Raw genomic sequence first — 14,397 nt, 5'->3', positions numbered from 1 at the left:
GTCCCTTGAGTATCACTTTGTAGAGTTAATGTGGAATTAACTAATAAGGAAAGCGTGTTCTCGGATGATAGGGAAAGCCGCTCTGCTGAGATGGGCCTGCAGGCTTTGCATGTGCTGCTTTAAGTGCTATGACATGGTGGTCTTAGTTCAGCTATTGTTGTCATATTGTTATCACAATCTTTTTACTGGAGGGCCAAGAGTTTTAGGCCATGTTCAGACGACAACCGTCTCTGCATAAAACCGCAAACTAGTGTTGCGTGCTCACCTTTTATTTCGCATTTATACACAGCTGTTGTGATAACGATTTGCATGTAGACTGAGGCCGACTGAAGCTGCAAAAGCGTCAAGTGACCCAGAATAACATTGAAACTTCTGGTTAAAACCTTCACAATAATGGTAATTAAATATTCTTATTGATGCACGTTGCAACTTTTTTTTGTGTGTGATCCGAAATACACAGAAGACATATAGAACACAGACAACTAAAGTCAATTTTGACACGTAGTGAGTCTACGACCCCAATTTTTATTTACCCAGTTATAAAATACGGCTTTTATTTTGAAGCTAAACAGGCTTGATTTAGCTCTGTGATTAAAGTTTAAATACATTTTCCACACGATAGAGTGACACAGAAGTCACAATGGTAGCCTAATAAATTGCTCCAGATTGAATTACCGAATAAAAACCCAGTAAAACAACATAAAAAGGACCTGAGCACATAAAAAGGACTTCACTTGAGGAAATGCATTGCATACAGTGAGTTGTCTTCAATGATTCAATGCGGGATACAATGATTAATAAGCTATGTGCAACGTTAGCGGGCATTTTACGCAGATTGTGTTTTTAGCAAATCGTTATCACGTTTGTTGAATGTCAATGCGACTCATTGTGCCTGTGCCTTAAGGCTGTATAGTATTGGCTAGTTCAATGCTCCTGCCTATTGTCTACCATTGTCTTCCATGGCGAAGGGGGGGGGGGCTGTGTTCTCAGCTGAATTGTGTTTCTCCACTTTACATGGCAACAGTAAGGGGCAGTGTTATCAAGAATTCCACTCTGGGACCTGTTTTCATTTTTTTGCATTTTCACCCCCCAATAACGCCGTCACCGTGTAAAAGGAAGGCACTAACGCAAAAAAGGTTTGCCGTTTTATGCGAGGGAGCGTTGCTGTGTAAACAGGGCCTTGGTGAACGTGAACTGGTAATTCACAACTCTTAATTTGTGAATCTTTAATCTGTGTATTATTTGCATGACAGTTGGGTGTAGAACTGAAGATGTACTATTTCATATTTTGTTGTTGGAACATGTCTGCCTATCATGTTTTTGTAGCTTTGTGTGTCACTACTATCCACACAAGTCAAATCTCTTGTGTATGTACTTAATGGATGTGGAAATAGACTGACAAATCTAATTGCGATTATTTCACAGAATATTCCTATTGCGATTTAAACTGTGTATCATCACATTTTTCTGATAATTTTTTAGAACTTTGAAAACTGACTGTTAAAAAAAAAAAAAAAGTAGACATTAGTATGTATGATTTACTGAGTTTGAGACTGAAAGGTTTTGATTCATAGTCGAAAGATCAACTTAAGCTGCAGAACGCCATGTTGAAAAGAGAGGCTAAAAAATAGGCCTAGAACCCTGGGAATTTCAGTGATGTCAAAATGACCACTTTTATAAAAAAAAAAGTATCATATTTCCTTTGCCTTTTGTGTAATTAATGTAAATACTATTTTAAATGAAAATACAGACACTTTTAACACTTTGAGTGCCACGGCCCTTGGGCAAAAGGTTGCTTGCTGTGCCACATAGGCCGCAATGCATTTTAAAACAGTCATATAATTTCTTTAATAATTACTATGTAAACACTGAACACGCACAAATAACGATGAGACTCTCTTCTATCACCTGCAAAAAAAAGTTTATTGATCCCATTTTCCGTTCTTTAGTTATGAGCCGGAGAAGATAGCTTGATCGAACCAAAAACAGCCCTTTTTTTCTACGAGCTGAGATAATGAGCCTTTTGTGAAATTAAACATTTCAAGCACATCACTGACTCTGAAGCTAATTTTCTGATGTCTGGGTCTGTCTGGGTGAAGTGTATGCTGCTCTGCGTGCCCCCCCCCCCCCCCCCCCCCTCAACTGCACACGCCTCCTCCTGGGTGTGTCTTATGTGTCTGGTGGCTCTCTGCTGCTGCACACACAGTGAATGGTGCGTGACATCCAGCTTTTTGGTTCCGCGTGTGTTTGTCACGGGCCACAATGCTTCCAGTTGAGAATAATAAAGCTGATTATGCGAATGTGCTGTCGCAGCGGACAAGGAGGTGCTCAGTTGTGACAGCGGATGCAGCTGCTGCGGGCACAGCTGGCGTTTGGCTCGGTTTGGCTTCATGCATGTCGATGCATACGGACGGATGCGATGCGATTTCCTTTTTCCCCAGCGACTTCTTCTGTGTTTGGCTCCACTTTCTCTTATCAGGAGAGTGCTGTCGCCACCTAATGGGGTTTGTAAAATAGGTTATAGACCTCCAATAGCTACAATATTGTAAGAGGCGATGTAAGAAGCTTAGATCGACACCCCCCCGTCAAAAAAACAATTTGGAGTTACTGACGCCATTTGGCGTCGCTGGCAGCCTACGGTAAATTTCTAATGACGCCATATGGCATCGCTGGCACTCAATGTGTTAAGAAAAGTTTGGTAACAGCAGCATTGTATCTTTTTTATTCAACAAAGTTATTACACATACAAATTTCAAAAAGTTCAAAATGACAGGCATGGCTGTTCTAGTAAGTTTTGTCTGTGTGTCTAAAGGGAGTGAAGTCCGGGCCAGTGGAAGGACCACAGGATGGAGACTGCTCTCTGGTGAAGACAGAGGCCACAGTCAAGAGCAAGAGGAGATCCGATGCCTCAGCAGTCAAAACGGGGTAAGACCTGTTTAGCTAAAACCATACATGTGTATGGTACCTACCTGTGTATATCTCTATGAGAAAACCTAGCAGTCAGCAGAAGAGGTATCAGAATGTGTGTATCCAAGTCCCTGGAAACCAAACATAAATGTGTTTTGAGTTTCACACCACAGGAAAATGTGTTATTAACCACCCAGTCAAATTTGAACAGATTTGAATGTCGCCAATTTTAGTTTAAGTTTTTATCTTGCGCGCTATGCATGCTCAATTCCTAGGCTTGAGTCCACACTTTGCACTGTGCAAGGCTGCCAGGCAGCGCATCATACGGATCGGTCATAAGATTGTGGTGTTTTTGCAATGTCAGCGGAGGTAATTATGATGTATTTTATTGCAACTTCGGCATGGCAATATCTGCTGCTTTTACCTACAGTCACAGAGGCTTCTTCCAGCTGCAGCAGGGCCAACCTAGCGCATTTTTATGCCTCCGCTGGCGATAGCCAGGCCGAAGGCATTATGGATCCGGGTTGTCCGTCCAATGTTCGTTAACGTGATATCTGAGGAACGCCTTGACGGAATTTCATCAAATTTGCCTCAAACATCGACTTAGACTCAAGGATGTTCTGATTAGATTTTGGAGGTCAAAGGTCAAGGTCACTGACCTCTCGAATGCCATTTTCAAGCTTGTTAACGCGATATTTCAGGAATGCCTTGACGGAGTTTTGTCAAATTTGCCTCAAACATCGACTTGGACTCAAGGGTGAACTGATTAGATTTTCGTGGTCAAAGGTCAAGGTCACTGACCTCACGAATGCCATTCCCAAGTTCGTTAAAGGGATATCTCAAGAACGGCTTGATGGAATTTCTTCCAATTTGGCTCAAATGTCGACTTGGGCGCAAGGATGAACGGATTACATTTTGGTGATCAAAGGTCAAGGTCACTGTGACCTCTCCAACACCATTTTCAAGCTTGTTAACGACATATAAACTATGTCTATAAACATAGTTTAGAGACAACAATAAACTATAAACATTTAAAACTAAAATCTAACTGTGTCGCAGATGGGCACAGAGCAGTCCTGACAGCGGGGCTTTTACACAGTTCTCTATGTCTGTCAATGCTGGGCTCACGGCTTTTTGTCTACACGGTGCGCGCGCAGCTCCAATGTTGACAGCTGTATAAGGGGTCTATGGCGGAGGCACAAATCCGCGGTGCGCTTGTTCTAGTTTAATTTATTTATTATATCGGCAAACGGCCAATGAAATGCCGATACAGATAATCTGCAAAATGCTGAATATCGACGCCAATAATTGAAGATGCCGATAATTGGTGGACCCCTAATATATATATATGTATATAGATATATGTATATAGATATATGTATATATATCTATATATATATATATGTATATATATATCTATATATATATATATACACACACACAGATCCTTTCCAAAAAATAATAATATAGTGGAAAGTTAGTTTTTTTCCATAATTTATTTCAAAAAGTGAAACTTTCATAGATTATAGATTCATTACACACAAAGTGAGATATTTCTAGCCTTTATTTGTTTAATTTTTCATAATTTTGGCCTACAGCTCCAGAAAACCCCCAAAACAGTATTTCAAGAAATTAGAATAGTGTGAAGAAAATCTGCAGTTACTTCTCAGTTATGACTGACTCCAGCCTCAGTCCACTCCCTCTGAATCTCTGCCAAAATTTTTAATCGTCTTTGCTTGACAATCCACTGAAGTCCACCGTTATCATGTTATTTCCATGATATTCAAATTTTTTGGAGGATCTGTATGTATGTGTGTGTGTGTATGTGTATATATATATACATACATACATACAGATCCTTTCCAAAACATATATATATATATGTATGTACATATATATGTATATATATTAGGGGTGTAAAAAATAATCGATTATAAGATTCATCGCGATGCGGACGTGCACGATTCTGCATCGATTCACAAATATATTTATATATAATGGAAGTACATGCCGTTGTTTATTTTAATTATGGATCATAATACAATGCAATTCCAAATGCACTTTTATTTTAAAAGTAGCCACACAGTGAGAAAAAAGAAAGTGAGAAAAAATAAATCATGTATTGCGGAAAAAAGTGATGCATCGATTTAAGATGCATCGAGATGCATCGATAATCGTAATCGAATCGTAGCCCTCTGAATCGTAATCGAATCGTGACGCCAGTGAAGATTCACAGCCCTAATATATATGTATATATGTGTATATTATATATATTTATAAAACGGCTCTCTCAAATCAAGCAATCTGATTGGTTCACAGCCATTGTATAAATCCCGTAACCCACTCTCATAACCCATGGGTTATGAGTTGCCATGGCAACTCTCTTACTAAAAGGCTTTGGTTACCTCAAATGACAATGTAGAAAAAACAAATGGCGGAGACAGCTGTCAGATCCTTGTGAATCGATCTTCGCTTATAACTTTACTAATACTTCGCAGAAAATTATGTTTTGTACAAGAATAGACGCGGGCTAATGTCTTCTTTGCAAAAAAAAGGCTGTTAAGCCCGCATTTAACCCCGTAACGTTAGTTGGTGTCGGGCTTTGCAGAAAGCTCTCAGCTTCTCAGCAAGCGCTGAGAATGCAGCGCTGCGCTCGAGCTGCGTGTCGGGCTTTCCAGAAAGCTCTCAGCTTCTCAGCAAGCGCCAGGATTGGCCAATGTCAACTTCAGTCTCCAGAACGATCCAATCAAATCACCCGCACGTTCGATACACCCAGATACACCCGCACGTTCGAGCTGCTTTCCCCCAAATCGTGCAGCACTAACGCACATTCACGGTCAGTTCTCTTATTATAATAAGAAGAAGAATAGGATTATAGGATTAGGAGCTGCAATCTCTGTTTTCAATGCGATTCAACTACGGTATGCTCTCAAGGCTGTTGTCTGCTGTGAGACTGTTAGGGCGTATCATGCAAGCAGGCTGCAGCCAGTCTGCAGAATGCTTGCCAATAGCCAATGACAATGGAGCAAGCAGCAAGGCACGCCCACACCCGTATATGGATGGAGCAGCCAGGCAACTAGAGGCAGCCGCTCAGAGAGATTTCCGCATTAACTCTGTGCCCCCCCCGAGACCCATAAATGTAATAAAAATCATCGAAAATAGCCCACTAATATACAAAAACATATATGCAGCATATGTGCTTAAAGTCCCTGGAAACCAGAAATATTTCTTTATTATTTAGAATTTTGAGTTCATCACATCACAGGACCCTATGTTAATAAGCCACCAGCCAAATTTGAACGATGATGAACGTCGCAAAGTATATAAATTTAGGTTTGACAGTCATGGCAAAATTCATGAGAATCAATTATTTTTTAGAGTGTATTTTCTCCCGCGGACTGTGTGGGCGTGTCCCGTCTGCAGCAGGGAAATTTCTCTCGGAGAGAGAGAGAGAATTTAAGAGAGATTGGGTGAGTGTGTGCGTGTGTGTGTGTGTGTGTGTTCGCGCGTTGCTCCGCGGCTCTGAGAGGTAGAGATCTGTCCGTTCTTTGCCCCCACAGCGCTCGCTGAGTGTCCGTCTCCCACTCTGTGTGCTGTGTGCTTCTCTCTCTCTCTCTCTCTCTCTCTCGGGACTAGAGAGAGAGAGAGAGAGAGAACAGCATAGCGCTCGACACAGCCTGGTGACGCGAGGTTACTCACACACACGCACACACACACACAGTAGGGCGGGTTGCGCGCGTGTACAAAGGTTATATAGCGCTTATGACGTCATAAGCTCCTGCATTTTAGCACCTCGCACACTGCTCTCTTCAATGAGGAAGTACCTTGTAGAAGCTTGTAGAAAAGCGTCGATTTTAAGGCTTTGGGTTGAAAGTAATGTATAATAATTTCGGAGGCACACAATTACTAACATAAGACCCTAAATTACATAGTTAGAACGTTTTTGTGGATTTTGGTTTCCAGGGACTTTAATGTACATACAAAGAACTGCCGCGATCAGAACACGCATTTAAAAAATCACGATTTATTTTTTCTCCCTGGAGCTCGAGGTCGCTCCCCGACCCGCTTCCTCATCTGCGGCCTGAATGTGGGCACTCGGCACCGGCTGAGTCATGCTAGAATGCTGCGGGGCTTTCTGGAGCTCAAAAGCGAGTGACAAATGCCAAATGACACAGCACATGTGCGAGTAACGTCTCAGGCTGGGGAGGAGGAGAGTGGGATGTTTTAAATCTCAGGTTTGACAGACAACTGAGAGCTTCTTTATGATTCGTGGAGTGTATTATGACGGAATAAAAATGGAAGATAATGAGGCCCACTTCAACCCCAGCCTCAAAAAGCAGTGAAAACAGAGAAATGGTGATATTTAGGATTTGGGTTGAAATGAATGTCTCCTACTTTTTGAGGCTTATAATTAGTCACATAAGACCCTAAATTACATACTGTAGTTGGAAGGTGTTGGTGCATTTTGCTTGCCAGGGTCTTTAACTCATTGAGTGCCAATGACGACTATAGTCGTCAATAGAGCGCCAATGACGACTAAAGTCGTCAATTGCGTTTTTTGACGGTGGGACGTGGATCAAAGCCTGATGCATCTCCTGTGAAAGTATGGGGGATGTTGAATGTGTAAGGTATATAGAGTGGAGCACACCCAAAAAGTTTGAAGAGGTGCAGACTAATGTAAAGTCAAAGTAACATAAAGAAAAGAAGTCGCACACTCAAAATCTCCTCTGCTGTGTTTTAATGGTTACACCAACATGTTTCGGCAAAAGTGCCTTCGTCAGGGTGCAGTGACGTTGTTGAATGTGTAAAAGCTATTTTACGGACCCATTAGGTGGCGACAGTGCTCTCCAGATTAGAGAAAGGTGAGGAAAAAAACAGAAGAAGCCGTGGGGACACGGAAACCGCATCGGTATGCATCGATATGCATGAAGCATAACGTTAGCTGTGCCTGCAGCAGCCAATCTGCTGCCACAATTGAGCCCCTCCGTCTCCGCTGCGATAGCTCCTCCACATGATTACCGTAAATTTCGGACTATAAGCCGCGGCTTTTTCCCCGTTTTTTGGCCCTGCGGCTTATATAACGGTGCGGCTTATCTATGGATTTTTTCAAAAATAAAAAAAAATAAAAAAATAATCTCTTTTTTAGCACTCTTTCTAACTATAAATCCACTTCTGTTTTAATTTCCTCTCTTGCCCTCTTTTCACCACACCGCGGACACTGTGTGCACTGTAAAAAAAAACACAGGTGGTGTTGTGTTATGTTGTTTTGTTGAAATGTTAATAAATGGGAGCTTCCTCAAACAGCCATCTCTTTCCCGACAATCCCCTCTGTGCATGAACCCTTACATATGGTAATTAAACATTAAAACACAATTAAAAAAAAAAAAAAAAAAAACATTAAAACACCTGCGGCTTATAGTCCGGTGCGGCTTATATATGTAACAAACAGGCAATTTTGCTGCTGCGGCTTATACTCCGGTGCGGCTTATAGTGCGGAAATTACGGTAGTTGTGGAGTTGTTATTATTCTCAGTTGGAAGCGCTGGGAGCGGGCGACAAAAACGGGGGAACGCTGTGAAAAAGCTGGGTTTTCAGTGTAGAGCAAACGCAGCAGAGAGCCACCAGAGACACACCCACGGAGGAGGGGTTTGCAGTGGAGGGGGGTGGGGCACGCAGGGCAGCATACAACACTGACCCAGACAGCAGGCTCGATGGACAGATTGGTTGGCAAACACAAGCTAGAATATCTGATGCCCACCAGCAGTAAATCAAGACCAGCAAGAAGGTGTAGGGTCTGCGCAGCAGGGGCCAGCGCTGCTGGTTGCAGCAAAAAAATATTATTTTGCCAAACAAAATTCCTTTGTTTTCGCTGTTTTATTGAAGGAAATTATTTTTGGGGTGTCACTACATCAGAAAATATTAGCTTCAGAGTCAGTGATGTGCTTGAAATGCTTCATTTCACAAAAGGCTGATTATCTCAGCTGCTAGTTTGAAACGTCTGTTTTTGGTGAAAACAACCTATCTTCTCCGGCTGATAACTAAAGAACGGAAAATGATATCAATAAACTTTTTTTTGCTGATGATACAATAGAGTCATCGTTCTTTGGGCGTGTTCGGTGTTTACATAAAGGTCTTTCACACCGGCCATGAAAGCCGAAAAATGCGCGGAAATTAGGATTCGCGGCTCCGATGTGAAAGGCATAACGCGCGTTGGTGGGTAATTCTTGTACGCCTTTTGTCCCGGCACCAAAGGTTGTCACATCGCCGTATTGGCGGACAACCCGCCTCCACTTGAAAGGTCGTCGCAGCGAGCCGGAAAAGGTGCGAATGGTCAGCTCATTCATAAAAAAATTACAGGGGAAATCACCTCATGTATCAAGAAAGTGACGAGTGAAAGTAAAAAAAGTAGACTGATAGACAGACCTATCTCCACACACCACACTGTGCGAGGCAGCGCTTCATACGAATCGCTCATAAGATCGTGGTGTTTTTGCAATGTCAGCGTAGGTAATTATTATGTATATTAACTTTATTACAACTTTGGCATGACAATATCTGCTGCTTTACCTTAACACAGTGTGAGTGTTACAGTTACAACAGCCAACTAGTCCGCTGCTCTCGCTTCAGGCAGCCTCGCACTGTCCCCCTGTCTAGTGCAGGCTGCGGCTGAACAGAAAGCACTGAGGTGAGGTGTCAAGATTTCATCTCTGAGCTCTCTGATAGGCTATTGCTTGATGTGTAACCAATCAGATAGCGCTGTGGGCGGGACATTGCTCCAGACACAGAACTACTGTAGGAGGGGATTCTTCCAGGTCCAGCAGCCGCAAATTAGCGCATTTTTTTATTCAGTTATGATATCGGCAAACAGCCAATGAAAATGCCGATACAGATCTCCTCAGCGGACTAGGAGAAGGAGGAAAGTCTGTTGTTGAATTGAATTCGTTCATCATACAGTAGCCTAGGCTACACTAACCTATGAAAATATTAATTTGGGCTAGGAGGAGCTGGAAATCCCTCTGCTCGCCTTTCAATGCGGGAGCGGGGGATTTCACCTGAAAGTACAGAGCAGCACGGTAATGTGGCCGTGCTGCTTGGCTCGTGTGAAAGCAATTTCTGTGGCGAGGCGGCTGGCTTTACGGGACTCGTAAACGGCTATTTTTCCGCGATCTGTGTATGAAAGAGCCTATAGTAATATCACACAATATTCTGTGGGCCTCGAGAAATCACTGAAAACGCTCTGAAAGGGCTGGCACTGGGAGCATCCGTTTTCCAAAAGTGGCTGGCACTCAATGAGTTAAAGGGGGACTGACCCCCCCAGATTTCTTGCAAAACGGTATTCTACTTGATTTGAAAACTCTGCAGGCAAGATGGCCGCCTTTCCTCCCTTCTTTAGCTGGCAGAATTCCTCCCCCATAAACTAACATGACTTGGCCAATAAGTATGTAACATACAAAATAAAACAAACGGTAATGTCTTAATTTGATGTAGAATGCAGAGGACATGTAACTGTTTAGTTAAACTTGCATTCCAGGAATATTGTATTTACTGCGCTGCTCTAAAGATAACGTAAAAGGCTCGAGACTGTTTCGTCCTGAAACCCACTCGCTTTGCGCCAGAACACAATCGATTTGGGGATGGAACACGCCAGGATTGTCCAACGCCAACGCCAGTGCCCAGAACTGTCAAATCAAATCATCGACAGAAACGCTATGGCCCGCCTCCCAGTATTTTCAGTGTATCAGAGATAGAGAACGATAAATGATAAATACAGCCACATTATAAACAACAAACTAACGCTGGTGATCTGTATGGAAACAGTGTTATCGAAATGGTTAAAAGTTATATCAATTTGGTCATTCAGTGGCGTTTTACTGCCATGTAACATAACTAACTAGTGGCTAATATTAGCCACAGTAGGCGATTACCCATGGATGCATTGCTCTTAAAAGGCTCGCGCCGCGTGAACTACAGTAATAATCACATGTGGGAAAAAAACAATTTTTCACATGAGTGGGGCACGCGCAAATACCACCGTGACGTCACGATGTACCAAATCTCCCATTCATTTGAGGGCACACAAAAAAGCAGGTTTGCACCCATAGAGGGAACTTATGCTGCTGAAATGATAGGGGTTTGTAAAATTGTAACAGATTGCTCTCAAATGTGGAGATTTTGTCAAAATCCTTCACATACCACCCCAAAAGCTCTTTTTGGGGGGGGGGGGGGGGGGAATCAATAAAATAAATGTTTATCTTTTTTGCAACAGGAAGCTGAATTTGCCCGTCACACTGTAAATATACAGTAATCAAGGGGTGGTTATAGAAGTTGCTACATATTGATTAGCTAATCTTTATGAAGGGAAAGATTTTGTAGCATCAATATTTTCTAGCTCTTCAATATTGCAGTTAGTCATGATAGTTTAATTTTCAAAGCTCTCAAGACATTCAGTAATTTCACCATAATGGCATTCATGTTAAGAGTAGGTGTCTTCTCATTTCAAGTCTCATTTGGAAGCAAACTGCTTCGGGTTAACTGGCATCATTTGTCATTCTCAGCCAGGAGGAGCCTGTGCAAAGGGGGGTGCATGCCCCCCAGGACCTGTATACTTTCCCAGCCACGAGGGTGGGTGAGTCCAGTACTTTGAAGGTCAACATCCGCAACACCTCCTCTGACAAGCATGAGGTGAGGCACGCCTTGTTTCTCGTGAAGCCATAGAAGGGGGAAAAATCTCTTTCTGCAGCTTTTTATGACTTGCTGCAGTAGTCCTTGGTTAAATTACACGCCAGCACTTTTCATTCCAGAAAGGATGAATTGTCAATTACTGTAAGTAGGGAGCTCTATGAAAGATGGTGGTCTAACTTCATAAGTCTTTTCTCAGTTGTTACCCTCTAACCCTATCCACCAATCAAAATACATTTGAAGTGTCAGTCCAGACATTCTTGCTTCTAGAGAGCTAAGACCTTCCCATCTCAATGAGCTTCAGTGTATTAAAAATACATGAATAAGGTTTCAAAAGACTGAAAGACTTGAGATTCATCCGACATATCACAGATACTAGATTATCTATACAGTACTTTTACTCTACTGATTGCAGTTGCATGACTGATTTGTTGTCGTATTTGTTACTGAATGATAAATAATATAATAACCCCTAATGCTTTGCATGGTTTTGATGTTTGGCTTCTCTAATTGACTTGCAGCTGAAATTTGTAAATCCCAAGGAGCCCTTCCACATCAAGCATTCCATATATTCCCTAAGGTGAGTAAAGAGGTCCTTATCATCACAGAAACCCCCTGTGGTTCACTTTAACTCCAAGCTGGTAAAGCCTCATGACCACTAGTGTCATGAACTTTGAGTTAACCTCTGAATTACTGCTTTCTTCTGTCATATTGTTTACTTGTTATTGTACTTCCCACTGGCTAGTTCCTTGGGGACTGTTTGAGGGCTGCGTGCACACTTTGATAGGTGGATCTTCTGAGTCTGTGTATATATAGATATATATAGATATAGATATATACACACACATGCACACACACACACACACACACACAAATAAATAAATCAAAAACACAAATAAATAGCTAGGCAGTCATCAGTCATGATCAGTCAGGCGTGATCCAACGAGCTAATACACACAAAACACCCTTTTTTGATGCAAATTAGAGTGTGTAACATCACTTTCCTATCGTGAAAGCCCACTATGAGGGGTCCTGTGAGATGTTGGGACCTGAGGATGATGTTCCTACATACACACCCATGGCCTGGGGAGTACTGGTGCTCTACCTAACTAAGGCCTTTGGGAGGGGCTGCCTGGCAGCCACAGGTACCAGCTGTGCGATGCTGTGCTCTGCTGATGTGGGACTGTTCAGAAGGGGCAACGTGTGCAATGTTTTGCATCCAATACAAAAATAAAGCATCCTTGTGTTCTGAATCTGGAATAATCTCGTGTTGTTACCGCCTGAACCTGACCCATCCCCAGATGTGTTGTGAGCACTGCTCTGTGTGTGGATTTGTGGTGGCCATCTTGTGACCCTGGCATGTAATGACTACCATCATGCACTCTCATTTCCACCACATCCACACTGAGTATTACCATGGCGTGCCCTTAATCATATGTACAGTATGCTTTCAGTGTTTTATTGTGTGAACTTGGTTAAGAATTTTCTTAATTTTCCTTTTGAGTGTTTTAAAATAATTTGTTCTGCCATAGTCTACTGTATCGGCCAGTCTACTGTATTGGATGCTAAATTGTATTTCATATCATTTCATGTCATAGTGCAACACAAACTGCTTGAGTATACATGTGCAAATGCATGCACATGCATGTGTCTCTGCGTGCTTGTGCACGTGTGCATACAATTATGCCCTAGGATCTCAAATGGATTGTCTATCAATTAACTATCAGGCTTCTTCCACGCCCCATAGATCACAGCACTATCTGAGGCTACCCGTCCAGTTCAAGCCGAGCACGGCAGGCAGACACACTGGCTTGCTGCTCATCCAGTCAGAAAGTGCAAGTGTCGTTATTCATCTGACCGGTGAGGCCTTGCCTTGAAGTCAGTCTGCGCTGAAAAAGACTACAGTACAAAAGACTCAAGGGTTCAAAATGGGGGGGGTGGGGTTGTTAATTTACATTTTGTTGTATGTACATGTTTTAAATAAAGTTTTGTGATAGTTTTGCTTTCATCGTTTTAATATTTACATTTTGTTCTATGTACATGTTTTAAATAAAGTTTTGTGATCAATAATTTTGCTTTCATCATTCTAATATTTCATACTAGCATTGCTGTGAGTGGGCAATTAATGACAGTGGCTGATTTGAGAATATAAAGATTCACCCTGGAGCAAACTTCATCATTACTGGATGTTTACTGGGTGTTTGGGACCTTTAGAGTGACATGAGTGTGATATGTACCATGTATATGTCCATGGCGGGGGTAAAGCGAACATTTTAAAAAGCCCGAAATAGCTAAAATAGTTTTCAGTCAAGATTGTTTTTTGTTGTTGCTTTAATCCCTGCATTAGCCTACCTCCTAAAATCTAGTTGTCAAGAATGCATTTAATAAATTGTCAACATAGGGATGTTAGTCCAGTAAAAATGTCACTTGACCTCACACTAATTGCAACAAAACCAAACAACTGATTTTGTATCCTCAATATGTCCTCAATGAAGGAAAAAAAGTGTTAAGTAAATGTATGAAGGGAAATTTTTGAAAATGACCCATATGATGTTACCAAAAACGTTTTTTTATTTATTTTTTAACATTTATTTTTATTTTATTTTTTATTTTTTTTATTTTCTCCTTGAAGCAAAAAACACATACAGGATATAAGTGATGAGATTTATGGCACATTAAAAAATAAATAAAAAAGGCTTCCATAGGCTACCATCATATTTAGGTCATTTTCAAAACTTTCCCTTCATACATTTCCTTAACACTTTTTTTCCTTCATTGAGGACATATTGAGGATACAAAATCAGTTCAGTTT

The 14,397-nt window shown here is 41.7% G+C and overlaps 1 protein-coding gene across 1 annotated transcript in view; it reads left to right on the top strand.

Annotated features, from left to right (window-relative positions):
* The window catches only part of cep192 (centrosomal protein 192), an 83,523-nt gene extending 70,026 nt beyond the window's left edge, over positions 1-13,497 (top strand). The window contains exons 46-49 of the mRNA XM_083633268.1: positions 2,813-2,925; positions 11,462-11,588; positions 12,107-12,165; positions 13,333-13,497. Coding sequence (XP_083489394.1) covers positions 2,813-2,925; positions 11,462-11,588; positions 12,107-12,165; positions 13,333-13,462 — 429 coding nt within the window. The 3' untranslated portion in view covers positions 13,463-13,497. The remainder of the gene's footprint in view (positions 1-2,812; positions 2,926-11,461; positions 11,589-12,106; positions 12,166-13,332) is intronic.
* Positions 13,498-14,397: the final 900 nt, after the last annotated feature.

Source organism: Poromitra crassiceps (genome assembly GCF_964638095.1).
Source record: "Poromitra crassiceps genome assembly, chromosome: 1".
Lineage (NCBI taxonomy): Eukaryota > Metazoa > Chordata > Actinopteri > Beryciformes > Melamphaidae > Poromitra > Poromitra crassiceps.
The sequence above is the reverse complement of the archived record's forward strand: the minus strand, read 5'-3'. Positions and strand labels throughout refer to the sequence as shown.